The sequence below is a fragment of the Taudactylus pleione genome, unplaced genomic scaffold (assembly GCF_031769625.1).
Source record: "Taudactylus pleione unplaced genomic scaffold, aTauple2 ptg000202l, whole genome shotgun sequence".
NCBI classification, from domain to species: Eukaryota; Metazoa; Chordata; class Amphibia; order Anura; family Myobatrachidae; genus Taudactylus; species Taudactylus pleione.
In genome coordinates this window covers 8,128,858-8,153,247 of record NW_028284604.1, presented here as the reverse complement: position 1 = coordinate 8,153,247, position 24,390 = coordinate 8,128,858, and the positions used below count along the sequence as shown (strand labels likewise).

At 44.1% G+C, this 24,390-nt stretch overlaps 1 protein-coding gene across 1 annotated transcript in view; it reads left to right on the top strand.

Annotated features, from left to right (window-relative positions):
- MCC (MCC regulator of Wnt signaling pathway) overlaps positions 1-24,390 on the top strand; it is a 367,976-nt gene that overhangs the window by 232,361 nt on the left and 111,225 nt on the right. Inside the window, exons 5-6 of the mRNA XM_088477689.1 lie at positions 15,103-15,245; positions 23,880-24,022. Of these exons, the coding sequence (XP_088333815.1) occupies positions 15,103-15,245; positions 23,880-24,022 (286 nt within the window). The remainder of the gene's footprint in view (positions 1-15,102; positions 15,246-23,879; positions 24,023-24,390) is intronic.

The window sequence follows — 24,390 nt, the reverse complement described above, 5'->3', positions numbered from 1 at the left end:
TATTCCAGATATTTTGGACTTGCCCTTTTATCACTACGCTATGGAAAGGGGTATTTATCTTAATATCAAAAATGTTAAAGATCACTATCCCTCCACATCCGGTTATAGCTATCTTTCATATACACAAAGAAGACATGGCCTCCAACGACCGTTATTTAATGGGACACATCCTTATAGTCACTAAAATAATGTTAGCCCAACTCTGGAGACCTCCTATAATTCCCACTTTGGAAGATATAGAAAAAAAAAAGTCCAAATTCACTGTGAGTTTGAAACAGCTGGAGTGAATTATTCCCCAGCATCATCAAATCCGCTGATTCAGTGGTTGAACTGGTCTGACTACTATTCCTCAAAATCCAAACCCTGAGACCCAAAATATTAAGTTGAGGATAAATAACCGAATTTAAGTAGATCAATGGATGCTATAGGGAGAGTTGTCTTGTCCCTTCTATGGCCTTGACCATTTGGAAGACTTTAATTTAGCTAGTAGTCTATATCTTGTCAGTTTAGCTGTTTGCCATTAGTGACTACTAGATCAAAGTATTAGAATTACATACTGATTGACGAGAACAGTTGTCTGTTCCGGACTGTATTAATATTACCATGTTATATTTGTTAGCTTATATGCAAATATTGTACCTATTTCTTTATTTCTATTCCCATGTATCCCTCTCCTTTTTTTATTTCTGTAGCCCAAATTCTACCCTTATAATTTTGAAATAATAAAAATGTAATGTTTAAAAATAAATAAATACTTGAATCCTACAACATAATAGAATTTCAGAGGTATTGGTTACATACATTTTCAAATATATGAATAAGCGCCTGGCCAACGTCAAGGCTCCTCTATACCGGCGCCCCTAACATTATGGGGTTCACGTCCGAGGCGCAGGGAACCCCAAAAGAATCTAGCCAAGGACCATCCCTATGGCATCACACGAAAAAGGGAGAAAAGGTGATAGTGAAGTGTAAAGTATAGATGTGTAAAGATAAATCAATTAGTGTTAATATAATGAGAGAGCGTTAAAATTACATAAATAATAGACAAACAACTATTTTCTGACATGGCCAGATGTAAGCAGAGCTGATTACATCAGAATTGTAGGGCACACAGTAGGGATCACTTTACCACAGTATTTTCACAATCGCACATGCTCTTTGGCAATTAGTTTTCCTTCATTTTTTTAAAGTGCTTTAGATTTTTGTATAATATTTATCTATCTCCCTAAATGTGTGTTTCCACATGTCGTACCTTGTCGCCAATGTTGTTCTCCACAACCTGGATTCATATTAGCAGACAGTTTAATTGTCTTTCGGCTTTAAAACTAAGCTCAACTATTTGCTGCTAATGAAACCTCTTTATCATGTAATCCCAAGTGAAGTCCCTGGAGCCATCTCTGCCTCGACCTTGTATGTCTTTCAGCAAAGTAGTGATCTCTTGTGTTTTCTGTGCACACAGCCAATCTACCTTAACTTTTCTAAAGTAAAATTCTTTATTCCATGCACTTCGCTGCTATTTGTGTTACCCCAAAGCATTTACTATACAAAAGATGAGCTCTAGAGGATTCAGTACACAGATAGTTAACACACTGTGTGTAGGATGCATTTATTTATTATCTTGTGCCGCACTTACTGGCATTAAGCAGCTACATAGATTACAGATGTGTGTTTTATCGGTAGTTCCCATTATCATTTCATGCATGGCAAACAGAAGGTTTCAGAGTGGTAATGGACATTCTGGCGCCTCTCTGGGCGATGTATAACAAAAAGCATAAATTCCCTAGGCAAGAGGGAATCGGTAGAATATATAGATCCACCTCCCTACTCTATTCGGGGTCAAAGTATCCTCTCTCCTAAGCAATGTAATTAAAGTCCTGATCCCAAAAGGCCCCTGCCATCCAATCGGAATGATCGAGAGGCATGCTGATAAAGTAATATACCATACTTTAAAAGTGGCCAAATGCCTAGTAGGCAGACACTGAGTATGCATTGAAGCCCATCTTTGCATCTCCTTAATCTCAAAATTTAATGTCTGGCTGCAATTGAGAAAATTATTGCCTATTTAAGTAGTCAATTCTATAAATAAAGGCATATGGTGTCTTTGGTTTGTAATGAACAGATGTACTTCCGTCAATGCGTTAACTTCAGACCACCGATGGTCATCAAATCTCATCTCATCATTCCACCCCCCTTACACAGCCACATATTCTGCCTTATCTCTCCGAACCTACATTCGTTAAAAATTTGATTAAGATTACACAATGGTGTGTTTAATTATACAGCGCTACATGTGTACAATCCTGCGTACTGGCACAATATGTTCATCTTTATATGTAAATAAAAAAAGAGATAAAAAAAAAAGTAAAAATGCCAGAAAGCTGAACTTTATAGAAACTCATGCTGGGTACACACTGTGATGACGGATGGGTCAGCAGAACGTTACGCCGACCGAGCGTCCGATTGGTAAGCTATACGCACTTACCAATCGGCCACTCTATATGTACGGCCTGACATCACAACTGGATGGGCATTTAAATTTACCCGCCCACTATGATGTCAGAGTCAGTGGTCCCTGCAGCCGGTGTACAGGTGGTCGGTGTGTCGCCCGTACACACATGCAGATGCACTGTTATATAACTTTCAGATACATCCGCATCGGCTGTGCAGCAGGGCTCACCTTATATGTCTGTGAACGTCGTCGTTCACAGGCATATCAGGTCTACACACTCACTGAGGCCCTCACGATATAAATTGACAATTGTGTACCCAGCAATAGAGCCTGTCTTTTATCTTCTCAAAGCTTTAAAGGCAACATTGTTGTCATCAACTCATGGAGTAAATTGCATCCCCATCTTGCTGGAAACTTGCAAATACTCCAATTAAAAAAGTGAAGTTAAGATGGGTACACACCTTAACAACGATGAAGTGATATATATATTATCGATTCCTACCTACCTATACCTTCTAAAATTGTCTCTATTTAGCATAAAGAGTCGCACAAAAAATAAATGCTTTCAGACTTTGCGTGTGGTTCCAAAGCACAAAAAGTTATTATTCAATGTAAAAACAGATGGTTACACGCTGTGATCTGAACACAATTAGCGCAAATAAATCATACAGACCCAAGGTACAGTTGTTACATACGCACGCACTCTGGACCCAGATACCGGCATCAAAATAGAAACCTCCGTCAGCAGCAAAGCAGTCAGACTGGCATCCAAGTTTAGAGAGCCCACATATATACTCTTACAGAGATAGGCAATATAATAGAACAGTTTGGCATGATTCCATTGGTTCTTCTTCCTGGTTCTTCTGTTACAGTATAGTTCATAGGTCAATTCGTATGGACACAAACCAGCCTCCAACAGCTCTTTGTGTCCTGTTTCCCGCTGCATAATAAATCTAAGCTGGCTACTTTACAAAGTACCTTTTAATATTTAACTCTCTATCGTCCATAGTTTGCAGACACATGTTGCGATCTTCTCACCGATGGTACCGGAAATCTGCAAAGACACAGTGGATCAGTATAACACCAAACACGGTCTGCTTACCATGTATTACCTTAGATATCAAATTACATTTATTTCACAACATTAATAATACTGAATAACCTTGAATATTACACTTTACTGCTAGGGAACCTTTTATGTAAGCGTGCAGTGTGTAAGTATTGGGGAATTGAGAAAAGACTCTAGATAGCGTTGTGCGACTGTGTTTGGGGAGTACACCATGGTACGTGTTTTGCAGGGTTAATAATTTTATATGTTTTAGTGACTGTATTTATATGGTGGGAATCGCACGACGCTAAATAATGGCATTGCCGTAAATACTTATAATGGGCGAGATTCACTAAAATGGCGCTGGGTAGCCAGTCGCAAAATGGCATCTCATTGCCATTCGCAAAATGGCGTTGCGCAGATTTAATTGTGAACCGATCCTGTCTCAGCCAGTTATCCGGCTTCGAATATATATATATTGCATTGCCGTACACATCCACTGTACGACGGCGCGATATATCATTACATGCTTCATGTAACAACACAACGTTGTCCGTGGAATTGGCCCATTGGATGTGCAGAACATCCAATTGTATGATGCAATGATCAATAGGTAAAAACTACGGATTGGGGGTACACACTATACCGTGGTCTTGGGTCACCAAGATTACACAATATATAGTGTGTACCCAGCTTTACAGTCTGCAGGTGCTTTCACTATAAGCATTCAGGAAAATAAATTGCCATATGTTGGGGAGCTGTGAGATAAAATTAATTACACAGGCTACAACAGAACAATGCAAAAGCACACATATATATTATCATACACCCACAAGATTTTAGTGACCATGTCTTACAGTAAAGGCGCACATCCACTAGCAGATATTAATGGACGAATAAACGATAACGACATAGTTATCGTTCAGTCATCCATTAAACGTGCATTTATCTGGCACTAAAATGTCGGAAATCATTGCCCGGTCAATCTGCCGATAACGACAGATTGACCATGTTTGGGGATGATGGAGGGTACCTTCACTGAACGACTAATCGTTCAGTGTAGGCACTGCTGCAGGGGATGGGGAACGACTGTACGATTACGATGTCGTAATCGCTCTGTCTTCCCTTGGTCGTGTAGTGGATACGCACCTTAAGTTTTGAACAAAATATCTCTATGAAGCAAATGTATAGTTTTGAAAATATTAAATTGGTGATTATTCTAGGCAGGATTATCCTGGACACCATGTAAGAGAGACTGCAGCTTTGCACAAACTCCAGTTCACAGACTAGGGGGAAGATTTATCAAAGCTTGGAAAGAGAGAAAATGGAGAGCACTAAAGCACCAACCAGTCAGCTTCTAACGGTCAGTCATTGGCTGCTTTTGAAAAAATTACAGGAGCTGATTGGTTGGTACTTTATCTCTCTCCATGCTTTACTAAAACACCCACCAGATCATAAAGATTCTGCATGAAAGACACAAAGTTCTGACTCTACAATTCTATTATTACCTGGGCCGCGGGGAGCAGGGCCAGGGTACCTGGGGGGGGTATTTTTTATTATTGTAAAAAGAAAACCCCGGAGGCGTAACAAAGTGTGCTTCAGAGGGTAGTGGATTCAGTGTGGGGGTATCCATGCAAACGACCCCCATCTGAATCACTTCTTATCTGCCTACTACTACTGAGCAGCAGCAGTCTCCTCTCTATCTCTGCCCGATGTGCAACTGAACCAGGCCCCTCCAACAAGCCCAGACGAGTACCCCCCTTCCTCAGCACCCATGATTATCACCGCTTCCAATGAGTGTTCGTCATAGCATCATTTCGTATTTTTAGAAATCTTGAAGCTAGTGTGTAGCAATCAGGTCATCAACATGCTAACCGTAGCTAATAGTATTTAAGGTGTGTAGTGTGCTGATCTTGTGGGAGGCAGTCACCTGACCACTCATGCAATTGGTAGTGGAAACATGATGTAGGAAGAGAACAGAAACGTGCATGTTATGTTACCACAATCTTTGGACATAAGTTATCACATACACCTCTGTATGAAACAGAGTGCATACATCCAACATGCTTACATTACATGCGCCGTGGGACCATTTCTGAGTAAAAAATAAATGGACAAATCTCAGTTGTACTAAAAGCCGCTTTGGCTCATCAATTAGTACTTGTGAGAACCAATTAATTATTACTTGCTGCGCAGCTATAATTATTAATTGTTGTGCTGCTGTAAGATCGGGAGTCGTCTCAGTGCATTAGGCAGAATTAACAAAGTTAGCATTATTAAACAACTGTCAGTTAATTGCTTTGGATAATATTGAAGAAGTTGAAACCTTTTTAAATAGGGATGTTTTGGATCTGTATCTCCTTCGTGTTTTGGGTCTGGATTTGGTTTTGGGAAAACGGCCCTGCTTGTTTTGGTGTTGGATCTGTATTTTTTCTAAAAAAAATCCCCCCCAAAAAATCATAAAAACAGCTAAAATCACATAATTTGGGCCCGTTTTTGTTCCTACAGTATTATTAACCTCAATAACATTAATTCTCTTTTCCAGTCAATTTTGACTACCTCACAGCTCACAATATTGTTTTCATCCAGTATAGGCCCATAATTCACACCAAGCTAGCTGGTTGACTAAGCTGAGTGGCAGCAGTGGACGGCACAAACACGTGGCAGATCAATTTCCAACATGGCACATAAGGAAACATATGTTTTCATTAATCAAGAGGCCTGAGGGAGAATGGAGTATGTATGTAGTTGAAAACAGGGAAAGGAAGGGTTGATTTATAGTAAATTTAATTTAAGTTTTGGATTCCAAAAGAAACTTATGAGGTGGGGAGTCTTTTTCAAAGAATATTTGACTCATTCACATCAGTCTTTGCCCCAGTTGAGCTCTTGTGGTGGTCCAGCATTTTATTTTTTTTTTAAATGAAAGGGGCATGCAGGAGATGCTGTGTCAGCACACAAAATGGAAGCTCTGAACAGGAAGGGGGTAGAGGGATTTTAAAGTCTGGTACTAAACAACTCTTATCATTGTGCTCCTGGGATTATGGATGGGATGGCTGGGAGGGGAGGAGAGCAAATATCTTCAGATACCATCACAAAATAGATTTTCCATTTGGTGTTTGAGTTGCATCTGACCAAATATGGCTGTTATGATCAAGGAAAACCAAGCCCACCAGGTTGGTATCTACAAATCAAGGTTGAAAAATGGCATAGGAGTATTTTGAAGGTACAGGTTGAGTCTCCCATATCCAAAATGCTTGGGACCCAGGGGTATTTTGGATAACTGAATATTCCGTATTTTGGAATATTTGCATATCATAATGAAATATCTTGGGAATGGGACCCCAATATATACACAGAATGCATTTATATGTTATATACACCTTATACACACAGCCTGCAGGTAATTTTATGTAATATTTTCAATAATTTGTGCCTTAGACAAAGTTTGTGTACATTGAACCATCAAAAATCAGAGGTTTCATTATCTCAGTCATGCCAAAATAATTCGGTATTTCGGGATATTTGGATATGGGAGACTCAACCTGTATATTTATTTCAACTAAAATCACAAATAGGTACAGCTTGAAACTTAAAAAAAAAAAAGTAAGCATCAGACCAGCCGCACAAAAGCACGGCAGTTTAAAAAAATATAGGACATATATTAAACTTTTGCAACAAGGCAGTTTCATAAGCTATAAAATTAAAAATGTCAGGCAGCACATAATACAAAGAAAAGATGTGCAAGATGGAATTGTCCTTTGGTCCTTCCACCCACCCTTATGTTGTATATAGGACATGCACAGTTTAACAAACCAATCACTTCAGCGACAGGGATTGCCAATTGTGGCTGAAGCGATTGGCTTGTTTGGGCCCCCAGAAAAAAAGCTACTAACAGACAGCTGACATTGCTGGCAATGATCTCTCCATGCACAAACTGGCTTTACAGAGGCAAGATGTTGACGCCATCATAATCATCCGATTCCTCACTCTCATCAATGTGTACATCATCTTCACACAATATTAATTCGTCCCCGCTGGAATCCACCTGGCTGCATGGGTAAGTTTTTATTTAGGTCACAGATTCCCTTATCTTGTGTAAGAGTGTTTCTGGTATACGATTGCTCTTCCTTCTCCTCTTTCCTTCTCCTGCCTTGAGGTTTGTTAACTACACTGAAGTCCTATGGCTAGGGGCGGGATATATATGGAGGTGGACCCTAGGCATCCTGGGAGCTGAAGCTTTGACTGTTTGGTGCCTGATCTCTCAAACCATAATATCCACCATGGTATCCATATGGACCTCGAAGAAAAGGAGTTATCTAGGTAAGTCTACCATAACTCTGATTTTTCCAATGAGCTTTGAGTAAGGTACATTCCCCCTCCTCTTCCTATGTCATATTTCGTTGTGTAGCTTTGGATGGCTTTTTGCTGTTCCTCCATCCGCTGAAGCATATAAAGGGTGGAGTTCCACCTCGTAACTACCTCTTGCTTCAGCTGGTGACGAGGAAAATTCAATATTTCTTGCAGATGCTGCAATCTTTTACATTTACCTGCTGAATGAGGAAAATGCCAAGAAATTTTGCGGGCCACAGAGAGCATCTCCTGCATGGCCCTGTCATTTAAAAAATAAAAATTGCATCACCAAGTTAATAGTGTGAGCAGAACATGGGACGTGTTGGAATTCACCCAGCTGCAATGCTCTCACAATATTGGTGACATTGTCAGAAATCACATATCCTGAGGAGAGTCCAAGCGGATATGAACGATAACGATATCGTTTAACAATATATCGCTCATATCGTTCATTTTTATGCAGTGAACGACCAACGATGCATTAACGATATCATTAACGATATCTATGATCGTCCGTGCATGCAGGCCAATCTGGACGATATCGTCAACTTTGCACGTTCAGAGATGTGGCAGGATGACTCACTGAAAGATCTCTTTGAAAGATCTCTTTCAAATATATCTTTCATGTCGTTGGTGGTACAGATCGTCCCGTGTGTACGCACCTTCAAGGTGCGCGTACACACTAGGCGATCAGGAAAGCCAGTACGATTACGACATTGTAATCGTACTGTCGTTCCTGATCCCCTGTAGTGTTTAGGCACTGTCCGTCATTCCTGAACATGCCAATCTGTCGTTATCGTCGGATTGTGCTGCATGTTCAGGCGATGGACAATGTCGGAAACGACCAGCGGGAGTGCGCATCGCACGATGTCGTAATCGTGCACTCGCTCAATAATATCGCCCAGTGTGTACCCACCTTAAGCCATTTTGCAATGACTTTCCTGAGTTTTTCGAAGAGGTTGTCAGCAGTATGCCTCTTAGTGACACCGGTGATACACAGAGTAGCCTGCCTCTGAATGATCTGCTGTTTCTTAGAAACTGCTGCTGTTGGTGCCGCTGAAGGCAATACACCCACCCCGTGGGCTGTTAGTCATGTAATCTTGTGTTTGCCCTGTTCCACTTGTCCACTTATCTGTGGTTTAGTGGACAGTGGGTACAACAACGTTTTAGAGGACACTTTTTTTTTTTTACGTCCCTCTACAAGCTGGGAATTGCTTTTCTAGTGAAGTGGAATCTAGATGGGATTTGGTAGCGGGGACACTATTAACTGTCTAAAACTCACTGCACTAATGGCGGATTTCGGACGCACATCTAATACCAGCATAGATGTTATGGCGTCAGTGATCCGCTGTGCAACTGGGTGACTGCTGTCATACTTGCTCCCCTTGCAAAGGATTGTTTAACAGTCGATTGTTTTTTTTTTTAACTACTACTAGCAGTCTTCCTGGTCCGCTTCTGGGATGAAGTTCTACAGCAGCAAGTGTAGTGCTCAAGGATTCTTCTTAGAAATCCAGGATAGGGGAGGACTGAGGTAGCCTTATCAAATTGGATGCAGGACTACTTCTGATCATGATTGAGAATATTGTTGATGAAGGTGTTGGTGGTGAAGATGGCAGGTGCTTTGATCTAGAAGAGAGAAGAGAGCAAGCTGATGTTGAACTGCTTGTTACTTTTTTCGACAAAGTTTCTGAATTTTGCAAACACACTTGATGGATGCGCTGTAGATGACACAACAGGGAGGAAGTTCCTAGATGGTTAAGGTCCCTACCTCTTTTTTTACTCTGGCTTTACAATGGGTACAGATGGCTTGACAATTTGCCGGATTTGGGTAGAAATGATTCCACACATAACAAGTGGATTTTTTTGTCTTATGCCCAGGTATGACAATGCGCTTTCTCTTATCGTGGGCAACAACTGTTTCCACTGGTGCCTGATTTACACAAACAACGTCCTCATCAACAACATCCTTATTAGCGTCAGCTACACAAATATCCTCCCCTTCCTGGTGCACTTCCACAGAAGCATCCTCGATTTCTATGTCAGCATGTTGACATGCTGCTCACTCCCACATTTGCAGAGGGTGCAGAAGTGGTGGAAGGAGGCTCCTCTTTGAGTATAGTTTTGGAAAGGCCAGGCTCCCACATGGCACCCGCCGACACACTTACTCTCCTCAGGGATTGCTTTCTGTACCTTAACTATTTTCATCTTTTTGAATCGTCTACAGGTAGAAGCGATTACTTTGTCATAAGAGGCAGAACCACCATTAGCTTTTCCTTGCATCTTCATGTGGTGAAAGGCATTTTGCCAATTTTATGTCTTTCTGCAGCTAACTTTCTCTTGGTTTTTGTTCTTTACCTCTGTAAAAGATTGGTTCTTTGATTTTAGATGCCCTGACTTAATCTCTTGGGCTTTGTAGATGACATTGATGGCCTTGTGTATCGTCATCGTCAGTGATCGTGGTGAGTGACAAAATATGTGGGTCCCAGGGATATGTGGGTCCCATCATAATTTATGCTTTAGAGCTCCCCATATGCCTCTCAAACCCCCCCTAACCCCTTACAAATGATGCCACACAGCCATGCCTGGCCTTTACACAGTATGCCGCACATTGATGCTCTTTACACAGTATGCCGCACATTAATGGCCTTTACACATTATGCCGCACATTAATGCCCTTTAGTCCCTCTATGCATTGCCCCCAGTAGTAGTCCCCTCTATGCATTGCCTCCAGTAGTTGACCCCCTATGCATTGCCCCCAGTAGTAATCCCCCCTATACATTACCCCTAGTAGTCCCCATATGCATTGCCACCAGTAGTAATCCCCCTATGCATTACCCCTAGCAGTCCCCCTATGCATTGCCCCCAGTTTTAATCCCCCCTATGCAGTGCCCCCAGTAGTATACCCTCTATGCATTACCCCCAGTAGTTTACCCCCTATGCATTGCCCCCAGTGTTGCCCACCTATTTGCCCTTTAGTGACCTGTGCCTAATGCCGTGGTGTAGCCCGGGCCTTGTTCCCACCTATATACCCACAGGCCTATTGCCTGAATTTATCCCATGGGCCTAGTGCCAGACTACCCTGGTGGTCTAGGGAGGGGTTAAATAACGGTGACCCAAGGCCGCCTACCCGTACAGTGGAAGAGGCTGCGGGGGGGAGCTTCGTTAGCTCTTTTTCTTTCCACCCCTGCAGTCCTCTTCGGTCCTCAGCTTCATTCTTCTGCCGCTGGCCCGACCTGGCCTGCGGCGCCGCCTCTTCCCTTTTTCCTCATTGATCAAACAGTCTTCTGGCCTCTTGCGCGGCCACCTGAACTGTTGCCGCGCCGCTCTTCACTTCTCTTGTCTTCAAGAGGTCTTCACTCCTCCACTCCGCTGCCGGACTGAACGTTCCCGCTTAGCGGCGTCTAATTCAAGATGGCGCGACTGGGCGGGGCTATAACACGGCGAGCCGCAATTGACTCGTCGCACCTGCCTCCTATTGGCTGCTGGACCGCGAGCCATGTTTGGTTTGCTGCCAGTGCCAAACAAGCGCCGCCGCTTCTTGGCTTTCAGGCAGCGAGCTCCGCTTAGCTTGTGTTCAGAGCCAAGCTTCTCCCGCCGCCACTTTACAACCGACGCTGGTGGAAGGGACCAGGCGGTCCCCTTCACCAGGTACCCGCCGTGGTGGCTTACCCTCGCTGGGAACAAACACACTGTCCCAGCACTGGGCACGGATGCTGTGCCGATGCTGGGATCAGACACTTGATCCCAGCATGGCTTTACACAGCAGCAGCCAATGAGAGTCTATCTAAGTGACAACGTTGTGTCTTTCTCAGGGGGAAGCACTGTGCTGCAGCCAGCTGTCAGAGATTGGCCACAGCACACTGATTATGACTGTTGGCAGCCGCTGCAGCACTAGTATGTGGTTCCTGGTCTCCTCACATTTGATCGTCCTCCATATCAACAAACTTACACTGCGGTCTGCGATCTGGCCGGCAGTATCGCTGAACAATTATAGTGTTGCTAACACATTTGTACACATTTTATTTTAAAGATCTTTTTTTTATTTTTGAGGAATGATAATTTTATTTAACTTTTTTTTTTTTTACACTGGGGAAGAGCACTCCTGGACGACACAGCACCCCTTTATGTACTGCAGCCCTAGCACCTTGATGGACAGGACAGCACAGCAGCACCCCTTTATGTACTGCAGCCCCTTGATGGACTACATAGCAGCAGCCCTTTATGTACTGCAGCACTAGCCCATTGATGGTACTGCAGCCCCAGTCTCTTGATTGACAGGAGAACAGTGACACAGCAGCACCCCTTTATGTACTGCAGCTTCCCTTTATGAACGGCAGCCCCAGCCCGACAACACTGCACCCTTGAACAACGGCAAGAGAAACCGAGAACACGTGCACAGACAGCAGCACAGAGCACATCTGTTCTGTACACTCTCCACGGCCGGAGTGAAAATGATGCTGATCACCGGTACCTTTGTACAATCCAAAATCCGCGAGTATCCGACAGCGTGATAATAACGTTTTGCCTCCTTTTGGGATCCGCGTTAGGCGGGAAAACCCGAGCCAGACTAAGGGACCCGGCCTCGGATCGGGAAGTTCGTGTGTGTGTGTCTACTTTTAAACCATCGGTGAATAGTTGATATGAATATTTTGCAGACATGTAACTGATAAATAGGATTTTTTAATCACACAAAAACATTTATATTTTATGCAAAAAAATAAATTTAAATATGTGCTGAACACCATTATCTAAACATTATTGTAACTTTCTAATTTTCATTGTTGTTTTCCCACCATGTTTCGTACTGTATAAGAATACCTTGTAGTAGATATTAGTAAATATTGTAAGAGTTGTGAGTTGCTCCATCTACCATCAACGGGTTGAACCAGAAGTTTGAACCAAAGAAAAAGTAAACTTTTAATCGAACCATAATATTTGTATTCCATGCTGGTGCTATCAATTCTGCACTGTTGGCATCATACAGGAAACCTCAAGTGAACAAATAACATATCTCCCAACTGTCCTGATTTGTGGACAGAGCGCTCGCTCTGAATCAGGGCCGTCCCTCCTCCTTTTTGGAGCGGCCACCTGGCCGCTCGCATAGCTGTGGGTGACCACCCACAGCTATAGCGAGCGGCCAAAATGATGGTCGCGATGGTCAAGACCATCGCTACCATCGGGCTTGCGATGAGACCCTTGCGGTAAAAGCACTCCCACTGACATCACTAGTGATGTCAGTGGGGCCGGCCCCAGATGGTAGGCGTTCCCATGGGAACGCCTCCGTCTGGGCAGCCACGCCCCCGGCACGCCCACCAAAGGGGGCGTGCTGTCAATCACCATCGACAGCACACCCCCTTTGGTGCGAGGCCCATAACAACGGCTTGGCTGTCGTTATTCGGGTCTCGCGCATGCGCACGACGGAGCAGCCTCCGTCGTGCGCATGTGCACTTGGGCAACATCGACCCGCTTGCAAGCGCTCAGTGCTCGCGAGTGGGTCTGAATCAGGCCCTCTGTCCTGCTGGTCAAGAAGTTAGGGAGCGCTGTCCCATTCACTGCTGCCCTACGTTGTGAATGGGTGATTGGAGCGGAGCAGATGGGGTCAAGGGATAACATGGCGCTTTTTAGCTCTATGAAAGCATCTGGGGGTGTGGTCACATCCCCATCATGACGTGGCCACAACCTTTATCCTGATTCCCTGTGGATAAATGTTGGGAGGAATTAAATAATCACTTAAAATAACGCTAACCCAAACAAAAAACATCTGTGTATATCTTAATGGGAACACGTGTGTATTTACAAAACACACTTCTGCTACCCCATGTTGTGCTGGTCCTACGATAACAGGACCATCTTCCTTCCCCTCCATATAGACCTCCATGACTGTCCACATTTCACAGGTTTAGCAAGGTTTTCAAGTAAAATAAATACAGTATGTAAATAAGTAAAATTTGGGGAACTGGTTCCCCTCCAAATCCCCAAACATTTTTTTTTCTCAGTTTCTTGGGACTTTTAGTAATTGGTGGAGTGCTTCATGTTGTCTGGCTGTAGTGTTCATGGACATGTCATTTAGAAGCTATGCATGTTGGGAACTGTGCCAAACACAGACTTCGTTTTGCCTATTTCAGATGTTCCCAGGTGGGGAGACCTTAAGCTTTGGTCTCGAAACTGATCAGTGATTGTGAAACAGTAAATACAAGTTAGATCGTATAGTGTGTACCCAGCTTAACACTATTCCATCCAAGGTCTATCATTCGATATATTGCTGTGGATAGGAACAATATATCATACACATTGTATAGTTGATATGCCCGATCTCTTATTCCCGGTCGTAGTTCATTGAGTCATCCCAACTGCTGTGTTTCACATAAGATGGGACGATTCCACGGCCGACGCGGTGCTACTACATGCGACATGTAATTATACATTGCCCTGTCGTACGACAGTGTCTGTACGGCAACGCGATATATAATTAAACTGCATCGCATGGGTCAAACTGTAGTAAGGTGTGTACCCATCCTAAAACAGCCAATACATCAGTCCATCGGTATGCTTAATCTCTTATAACGATACATGATCCCTGTCTCCTATACAGCCTATCTCCTCTTGAGTTTTAAAGTTTTAGTTGTGACAAATAAAACATAGCTTTAAACGGGATGCAGTCAGGAAGTCGATGGTTGCAATGCTGACCGCCGGCTTCCCGACTGTCAAATCCCGGCAAGGTACTAATGACAGGCGTCGAAAATCCTGACACCTGTCATTAGACCTACGCTGGGAGCCCGATGCCCGGCATACCGACCGAAGGTAAGCCGTGTGCGGATAGCTGTGTGGGGGGGAGGGTTAGGTTAGGGGCTCCCGGGGGGGACTTAGAGTTAGACACCCCCCCCCACCCCCCCCCCCCCGGGAGGGTTAGAGTTAGGCTAGGGGAAGGTGTGGTTAGGCACCACAGGGGGGAGATTAGGATTAGCCACCCCCCCGGGAGACTTAGGTTTTGGCTGGGGGGAAGGGGGCATTACGTTTAGGCACTTAAAGGAGGTTAGGGTTAGGCACCCCTAAAGGAGGGTTGGGGGGGAGAATAGGGTTAGTGATACCTTTTTAGCTGCCGGGATCTTCACCCCTGCCAGGCTTCCGCTGTCGGGATTTGAACCATGCGGCCGGCAGTATTTCATACTGATTCCCTGTAAACAAGGGGCTACGTATACTGACTTTCTCTGGGTTGTAGAATATTTATCTTACTTTCGTATCTTCCCTTCACTAGTGTGAACAGTCACATCTGATGAGGGAGCACGAGGATGTTCAGGAGAGGACGACGTTGCGGTATGAAGAAAGAATCACTGAACTACACAGTATTATTGCAGAGTTAAATAAGAAGATTGATCGGCTTCAAGGGACAACAATAAGGTATGTTTTCCCTATAACGAGTTATTTATACAGTACAGCGGGAATGGGAATGGATGCTTCCACTAGTGAAGGTGTGTAAAACCACCTGAAATTGTAAGCAGGTGCTTCCTCTCACATTTATTTTCTATGTATTTAAGCATTATAGAAATTATATTACCTCTATATTCATGTTTAAAAGGTATTAGTCTTTATTGGCTCTGCATATGATTGTTATTTTCTATTGCATCTATGGTGTATTATCTGTATAACAGGAGTCACAGCAGATGAGACAGATTGCCTGTGGCCCTGGGCTGTTTTTCTTTAGGAAAACACGAGAGTGTGAAAAGTGCAGAGACCATATATAAAAGCAGTAACATGTTACCCAGCCAGATACAAACGTTTACTATTGCAGTAGGAAACCTTGGTTTAGCACTACTGCATCTGGATAGTCTGCCCAGCACATACTGTATAGATGCCTGTCCTCCATTCCTAGGAGGCTGCCCTGCAGCCTAGACTTGTGCAAAGTGTAAATATTACATCAAAGTTCAACCTATCACTTAAGAACCACTCTTTTCAATAAAATAGATTCTTCTGCTTTGATCCAGAAATACTGCTTGGTTTAATGTCATTCATGGCTTGAGATAACCGTGTTGCTTTATTACATGTGACATTTTTATATTTGTGAAATGTGCTTCTCTGGCAAATTATAATGTGGAGGTGCAAATGGGTCCCAAAGAGACCCAAATACCTTTTGGGTATCACTCTGTGGAGTAGAAATGTTCTGTGTGCCTCCACACAGCAAGGAATGCTCCTAAAAATGCACCCAATCCACCCTGTTATCTCATTTTAATAACCTTCCTCTGGAAAAAGGATTTTGGTATTGCACTGCTCTGCGAAAATACATAGTGTCGAGCGTACTCCTTACTTTGCAGGGAATTACCTCATTACACCCAGCACTCTCCTTATCTACATTTCTGCTGTAAGTTGCCCCTTAAAATTTAGGCAGGAGTCTAGGCATACTTGTGTAAATCAAGGCACAAAGCTGGTTTTGCATGGGTAGTGCCAAGCTGGTTTCGCATGGCGTAGTGCCAAGCTGGTTTCGCGTGGCATAGTGCCAAGCTGGTTTCGCGTGGCATAGTGCCAAGCTGGTTTCGCGTGGCATAGTGCCAAGCTGGTTTCGCGTGGCATAGTGCCAAGCTGGTTTCGCGTGGCATAGTGCCAAGCTGGTTTCGCGTGGCGTAGTGCCAAGCTGGTTTCGCGTGGCGTAGTGCCAAGCTGGTTTCGCATGGCGTAGTGCCAAGCTGGTTTTGCGTGGGGGAGCACAAAGCTGGTTTGGCGTGGGGGAGCACAAAGCTGGTTTGGCGTGGGGGAGCACAAAGCTGGTTTGGCGTGGGGGAGCACAAAGCTGGTTTGGCGTGGGGGAGCACAAAGCTGGTTTGGCGTGGGGGAGCACAAAGCTGGTTTGGCGTGGGGGAGCACAAAGCTGGTTTGGCGTGGGGGAGCACAAAGCTGGTTTGGCGTGGGGGAGCACAAAGCTGGTTTGGCGTGGGGGAGCACAAAGCTGGTTTGGCGTGGGGGAGCACAAAGCTGGTTTGGCGTGGGGGAGCACAAAGCTGGTTTGGCGTGGGGGAGCACAAAGCTGGTTTGGCGTGGGGGAGCACAAAGCTGGTTTGGCGTGGGGGAGCACAAAGCTGGTTTGGCGTGGGGGAGCACAAAGCTGGTTTGGCGTGGGGGAGCACAAAGCTGTTTTGGCGTGGGGGAGCACAAAGCTGTTTTGGCGTGGGGGAGCACAAAGCTGTTTTGGCGTGGGGGAGCACAAAGCTGTTTTGGCGTGGGGGAGCACAAAGCTGGTTTGGCGTGGGGGAGCACAAAGCTGCTTTGGCGTGGGGGAGCACAAAGCTGCTTTGGCGTGGGGGAGCACAAAGCTGGTTTGGCGTGGCGGAGCACAAAGCTGGTTTTGCGTGGCGGAGCACAAAGCTGGTTTTGCGTGGCGGAGCACAAAGCTGGGTTTGCGTGGGGGAGCAGACATTGTGCACTTCATAAACAATCTCACTACTAGAAGTGATAGTGGATAACCCAGGATTTGTCTGACCTGTACTTCTGGATTTGATGGATTGAATATCTATCATTGTTTGTTTATGTATATTTGGGTTTCCATATTGCTACAAGAAGTAAAATGTTAATACATATGTGTCCTGCAGTGTGCTATCACTTATATGTTTCTCCACGTAATTAATGTGGGAATTATATGTACAAGGAAGGCTTGTCCCAGATATCTAAAGATTTATAATTGGTTTAAGGGAGTTTCCTCTAGAGTTTCTGATTGTTAGAAGGTGGAAAAATAGAGGGAGTGTGAATCTGTCATCACAACACAAAATGAGCCTCATACAGCCACCAATTGTCTGCCAATTTACACAGATACCTGTGACATCCGTGTATATGAAGGGTGACATTGATAACTCCCTTATTATTAGTGGTTGGTAATCTGGGAAAGGAAATAGAAAACATGTGTACATATGATAATGCATCTGTAACCATACGTTATATACAAACACCTCCCTTAATGAACCATCTGTGTGTCTTTCATTTCTAATTATGGAACTGGTGCTAGTGGGGAGCTTTGGTGATGTCAACTGTACATTTTAGTGTTACCATAATACAACTTATTTCTTCTTCGGGGTCCATATGGATCCACAGGGATACCATGGGGATATTATGGTTGGAAGACCAGACACCAAACAGTTAAAGCTTTGGCTCCCAGAATGCCCCGGGTCCTCCACATATATACCCCGCCCCTAGCCATAGGACATCAGTTTGTTCGTTTTGGTACGGCAGGATTGAGATGCACTTTTGTAACAGGGGACTGCTCAGGCACTCCTAAGCTTTTATTTTATGATTTATTTTATTTTATGTTGTTTGAGTTTGGCAGTACCAAGCGTCTGTATTAAGATGCATGTACTGCGACTCCATCTACATCTGCCGGGCCGCAACATCAGTAATTGTGCTAGTGATTTCGGCGGATCACAGCTGAGCTTAACCAGCATTAATGCTGCGACCCGAACTGCACCGGGTGCTCGGAGATGTCAAGTAAGTGATTCCTAGCTTATGGGGAATAGCGCGTGGCAGTCCTTGCTTCTGGTGTCAGAAGCCGCTGCTGTCAGGATCAGGGATTGTCCGCGTCCTTACTACACCAGCTGGGGCCCTATCGTCTGACGCCGGGGATCGGCAGCAGACGCTTCTGCTGCCACGAGGCCAGCGTACCTGGCTGGTTATTAACGCAGCTTAGGGGGAGGTAGGCGCTCCCCCGGCAGCTCCTCCCCCAACCCAGAGGCAGTCCCTACGAAGGGTTTCGTGCGTCTGAGTTGCTCCGCCTACCCTCCACATGCATGAGACGCTCACGGTCCACGCTCAGTGCGCCTGGTAGCTTTTGGTCTAAGGAGGGTCTGCGTCAGTCTCCCTGTATACCTCTCCCTTGGTTAAGGTATACGGTGCTGTATGTCCTACCGATTCCTTTGCGTTGCTGTAGTTGATTTAGAGCCAATTGTAATTATATTACATATGCATTGTATGTGACTGTTTGCTAGCTGCTGACTGATACTGTTTTTTTATTTGTCTCTCAATTATAACTATCACTGTTATTTCATTCTGAAGTACTTCACATTCATTGAGATTTTGTGAAGGCTGTCACATAACTTTGCGATTTTGCCTTTACTTTGAATATGTCAAAAGGTAAAGGGAAACAGGAGGGGGAGCCACCTGTGCTGGTTTCATGTAAATTGTATACGGCTTGTGTGTCCTCACAGTAAGTGCCACCTTACCAGTTCGGTTTACCTGATGTTGGACAAGAGCCATCTTGGGTTGCCTCTTTGTCCCAGGTTATGATGAAGGTGGTGGATCATTTGGCTACTCCAACGATGCCTCCTTGGATGGGGTGTCCACATATGTTTTCACCTCATATGCATTCCGCAATAAGTGATGTTGATGGCTATTCTAGTCAGAGTATGGCACCACCTAATATTGATAACAGACCAGTAGTGACTAAAGTGTATAAAAATGCAAGTTGTCTGCCCAACATACAGTGCATCCGGAAAGTATTTACAGCGCTTCACTTTTTCCACATTTTGTTATGTTACAGCCTTATTTCAAAATGGAATAAATTCATTTTTGTCCACTGCTGAATTAGTGTTATTTCAGCATCTAAATACTCTCGGACTGGTCATCTCAGTCTTTGTACATGCAGACACACAGATATACGCCTTGGAAGGGCTTGTAGCGGTATTGGCATAAAGTCTCATACGCAGAACCGGCAAAAGACGCAGACACAGCTACCTCAGAATCAGGCCTTTCATTTTGTAGTAACTGGTGTTTGCTTTCTTATCAGAAATACAGTAAGTGGTTATCTACAACTTGCAAAAGTAGCGTGCCATAACACATAGATGTGCATCTGATATGCGCTACTATGCGTGTACCTGTAAGCTTACATATATGAATGCGTACTTACCTCCACTCCCGGAAGTCACGGATTGCTCACAATTTTTCGGGTAGTGCCCCGCACCCCCGGAAGTGTATGCCGATCTTCTGCTTCCTGCCCACTTCCTAGTGAAGTGGGCAGGATGGGGAGATTTACAGGGGAATTTGCGAGTCCGCAATGAGGGGCCAGGGCTAATTGCGACATTTAGCCCCACCCCCTCTTCGTGGACCAGCAAATCGCGGTCTTTTCCTGGGAAAGGGGTGAAGCCTAATTTAGTCACTAGCCTGGCCCCGCCCCCGAACCGGGCTGCTCCCGGAAAGTATTATCACAAAGTAGATAAGTGTGTATGAATGTCTACAATGTGTCCAAGCGGGGAGGTCTGAGATGACATTGTGGCCTTCTTGTACTATGTTTGTGTCCATCTCCTAACACAAAATTGAGTCAACACTGTGTGACCATAACTAATTACACTAATCAAGAAGTGACACTGAATTGGCTGGCACACTTTGTATGATCCTACACACTTTGGGGCTGATCCAGAATTTGCTGCAATAGTGCTGTGAAACACAAGCGCAGTTTGTTTTCTTTAAAAAGCTGCACTTGCAAAGCTACTGTTATTACAAGACAGGTTGGCACAGCAGAATATGCCCCCCAGTTTACACCAGGCATATGTCACATACACTTAAGGTCATGTTTATATACATATGCTGTTTGCAAAATATGTATTTCAGATTAGGCATCAATAAAACATAAGTAACTTCTCTAATATATCAGAAACAACTCCCCATCTTTAGTTTGTGGGCGTGGTGGGGATAAAAGCAGGACTGAGGGCATGGTGGGGATAAAAGCAGGACTGAGGGCATGATGGGGATAAAAGCAGGACTGAGGCCATGATGGGGATAAAAGCAGGACTGAGGCCATGATGGGGATAAAAGCAGGACTGAGGGCATGAAGGGGATAAAAGCAGGACTGAGGCCATGATGGGGATAAAAGCAGGGCTGAGGGCGTGGTGGGGATAAAAGCTGGGCAGAGGGCATGATGGGGATAAAAGCAGGACTTAGGCCATGATGGGGATAAAAGCAGGACTGAGGCCATGATGGGGATAAAAGCAGGACTGAGGCCATGATGGGGATAAAAGCAGGACTGAGGCCATGATGGGGATAAAAGCAGGGCTGAGGGCGTGGTGGGGATAAAAGCAGGGCTGAGGGCATGATGGGGATAAAAGCAGGACTTAGGGCATGATGGGGATAAAAGCAGGACTGAGGCCATGATGGGGATAAAAGCAGGGCTGAGGCCATGATGGGGATAAAAGCAGGGCTGAGGCCATGATGGGGATAAAAGCTGGACTGAGGGCATGATGGGGATAAAAGCAGGACTGAGGGCATGATGGGGATAAAAGCAGGACTGAGGCCATGATGGGGATAAAAGCAGGACTGAGGCCTTGATGGGGATAAAAGCAGGGCTGAGGGCATGATGGGGATAAAAGCAGGACTGAGGCCGTGATGGGGATAAAAGCAGGACTGAGGCCATGATGGGAATAAAAGCAGGACTGAGGGCATGATGGGGATAAAAGCAGGGCTGAGGGCATGATGGGGATAAAAGCAGGACTGAGGGCATGATGGGGATAAAAGCAGGACTGAGGGCATGATGGGGATAAAAGCAGGACTGAGGGCATGATGGGGATAAAAGCAGGACTGAGGGCATGATGGGGATAAAAGCAGGACTGAGGGCATGATGGGGATAAAAGCAGGACTGAGGGCATGATGGGGATAAAAGCAGGACTGAGGGCATGATGGGGATAAAAGCAGGACTGAGGCCGTGATGGGGATAAAAGCAGGACTGAGGCCGTGATGGGGATAAAAGCAGGACTGAGGCCGTGATGGGGATAAAAGCAGGGCTGGGATTCGGGGTATTGATACTTATGATGTTGTTGTTGAAAAAGATGACATGACCATTTTTGAATAAAGGTCGATTTTTTTTGTTCACACTTACCTGTTTATTGAAATTGCTGTCAATGTTAATTAAAGTAAGCCTTACCCCGAAAATAAGCCCTATGGAGTTTTTTTGACCAAAAAAAAACAATATTATTATATTTTGTCTTCTTATCGGGGAAATACGGTAGTGCACACTGATGCAATCTTCAGAAATAATGATCATTTTATTTATATAGCGCTCTTCTCCAAAAGGACTAAAGGTGCTTATAATTCTATACATGCAGTGTGATCAAGCATGTAATTAACATTTATTTTCCAGTAAGCACATCTAAATGGCAGATTAATGCCTGTCAAAAATGGACTGTCGTACGTAAAGATGGACGTCAGAATATATTGTAAGAAAATGTTATAGTGATTATCAAAACATATATTTTCCTCATATTAGGAGGAACTGCAACACATCTGCTAGTTAGGATTGATTTTATTGAAAGATTTTATTGAAGTTACAGTTAACATGGTATAATGTTTGTCAAAAATATTTTTTCACATATTTATATACACATCTGAGTAGTATAAAGAAAACAAAAATGAATATAACATGAAAATACAATTCCAACAATATAAAGTTGTCACATTAAAGGGAAAAATAAGGAGGGACAATTTTTTAATTAAGAAAACCTTCACATTGTTGTAATTTTTACAAACTATTTTTAGAAGATGTACCATCGTGGTATGAACCAGCAAGTAATTGCCTGTGAGAATATGTAGAAATACGCAAACTGTACGCTTACCTTAAAATCACTTGGCAAAATATATACTTTATTGCCGTTGGTCTAGGCTGCAATTTGTCATGTACACCTGTTCACAATTAGGGATGTCCTTGAACTCTACTACTAAAGGCTCCATATATAATCCAACGTAGAACTGTTTGGTGCTTCAATGTACCTTTATCTGGCTAATCATCTACTGTGTCCACTACTCCATCCAATGCAATGTATATTTGCTATAGTTTGCAAACAATTTCCTATGGCACTTTACAGTTGAGAAAACAATTCTTTTATAAATATGTGTGCAAAGATGTTCTGTGCAGGTATATAACATTGCACCTACACAGTATATTATCACTGGACATTGTCACAATACAGTTTTACTGTGCTCTGTTGACACAATGCACTTAGGCCTAAATAACAAGTGGACATAGTCATACGGTATGGGAAACACCGACACCCAGCTTACCGATCGAAGGTAAGTTGGCCGACAGGCGCGGACAGCCGCGGGGGGATTCGGGTTAGGTTTAGGCTAGGGGAGGGGGGGTTAGGGTTAGGCACCCCCTCGGGGGAACTTAGTTTTAGGCGGCGGGGAAGGGGGGGATTAGGGTTAGGCACGTAGGGAGGAGGTCAGGGTTAGGCACCCCTAAGGGAGGGTTAGGGGGTAGAATAGGTTAGTGAATACTTACCTTGAGACGATCGGCATTTTCATCCTTGTCGGCCTGCCGCTGTCAGGATTTGAGCCGCCGGCCATGCAGCCAGTGGTAAATCATACTGAATCCATACGGTATATCTATTAAACTCTGTGCAGACGTGGGACATTGGTCATGCTGGACATGTGTAGTCTAGTGCTCGTATACATAATACAATACTTTTACAATCTCTACAGGCATAGGACACTATACTTATCTAATACGGCCAGTTTACTGGACAGGATCATACTTAAATTCTATTTTACCCTTGTAAATTTAGAACTACGGGGACAGTAGCAGGAGGGGAGTTTGACTGGGTGCGGTACACCTGTCATACCATAACGCAGGTGTCCTAAGGCGAGCTCAGGGAGGACAGAAACCTCCTGTGGAGCAGAAGGGCTACTTATACATCATTAATACAATATTTTTGTATTAAATAATCATTGTTAGTACATTTATACTTACACAGCATAAAGGAACAATTAGGAAAACTTCCACACGCAATCAATACAGGGAAGTAGTACTGGGTAATTTGTTCATGTTAATAGCCAGGAGCACATCCAAGGACAGTTGGTAAATACACAATGATAACAGTCTTACCTTTGTGAAAGTACAGTAATACTAACCTATAGTATGTGGTCACAAAAATACATTTTAGCACTCGCCTTTTGGAGAAACATCACGTAGCTATTGGTGGTTTTATCTGAAGGAGATTTAAAATAGTGAAGTGCAACGTACTTTGCAATGCACATGCTGTGCGGGATGATCTCTGATCTGTGTCTGTTCCGCAGGGAAGAAGATGAATATTCAGAGCTACGGTCAGAGCACAGTCACAGCCAGCTTGAAGCCAACGAAGATTCTCGCAGCATGGACCAGGACCAGACCTCCGTCTCTGTACAAGAGAATCAGTCCACAATGGTTACTGTGGATATGGGTGAGTGACTAATGCAAGGTCATAACAGGAATTCCTACAGCTGAGAGCGTTTAGGGTAAAATATTACAAATGATGAGGATGTACAGTGACATGATTTTTGCATCCTGGACATCTTGAAAATAGACCAAAAAATAGTTGGCTCATAAAGCAAAATACATCTGAAAAGTTATTGGAATCTGCCAGCATTGGAATACAGAATGTTACCTCTGCAGCCATTGCACACTTCCTACCCTAGCAGACCAAATCTAGGGGTTAGCTGATGTCATCCACTGCTCAAACCTCTCTGCTCTCCTCACTGTGTCATGCAGGGAGGTCTGGCAGCTTTTTTTAGGCACTGGGCATTACCTAAAGTGGAAAGGGGATCCCAA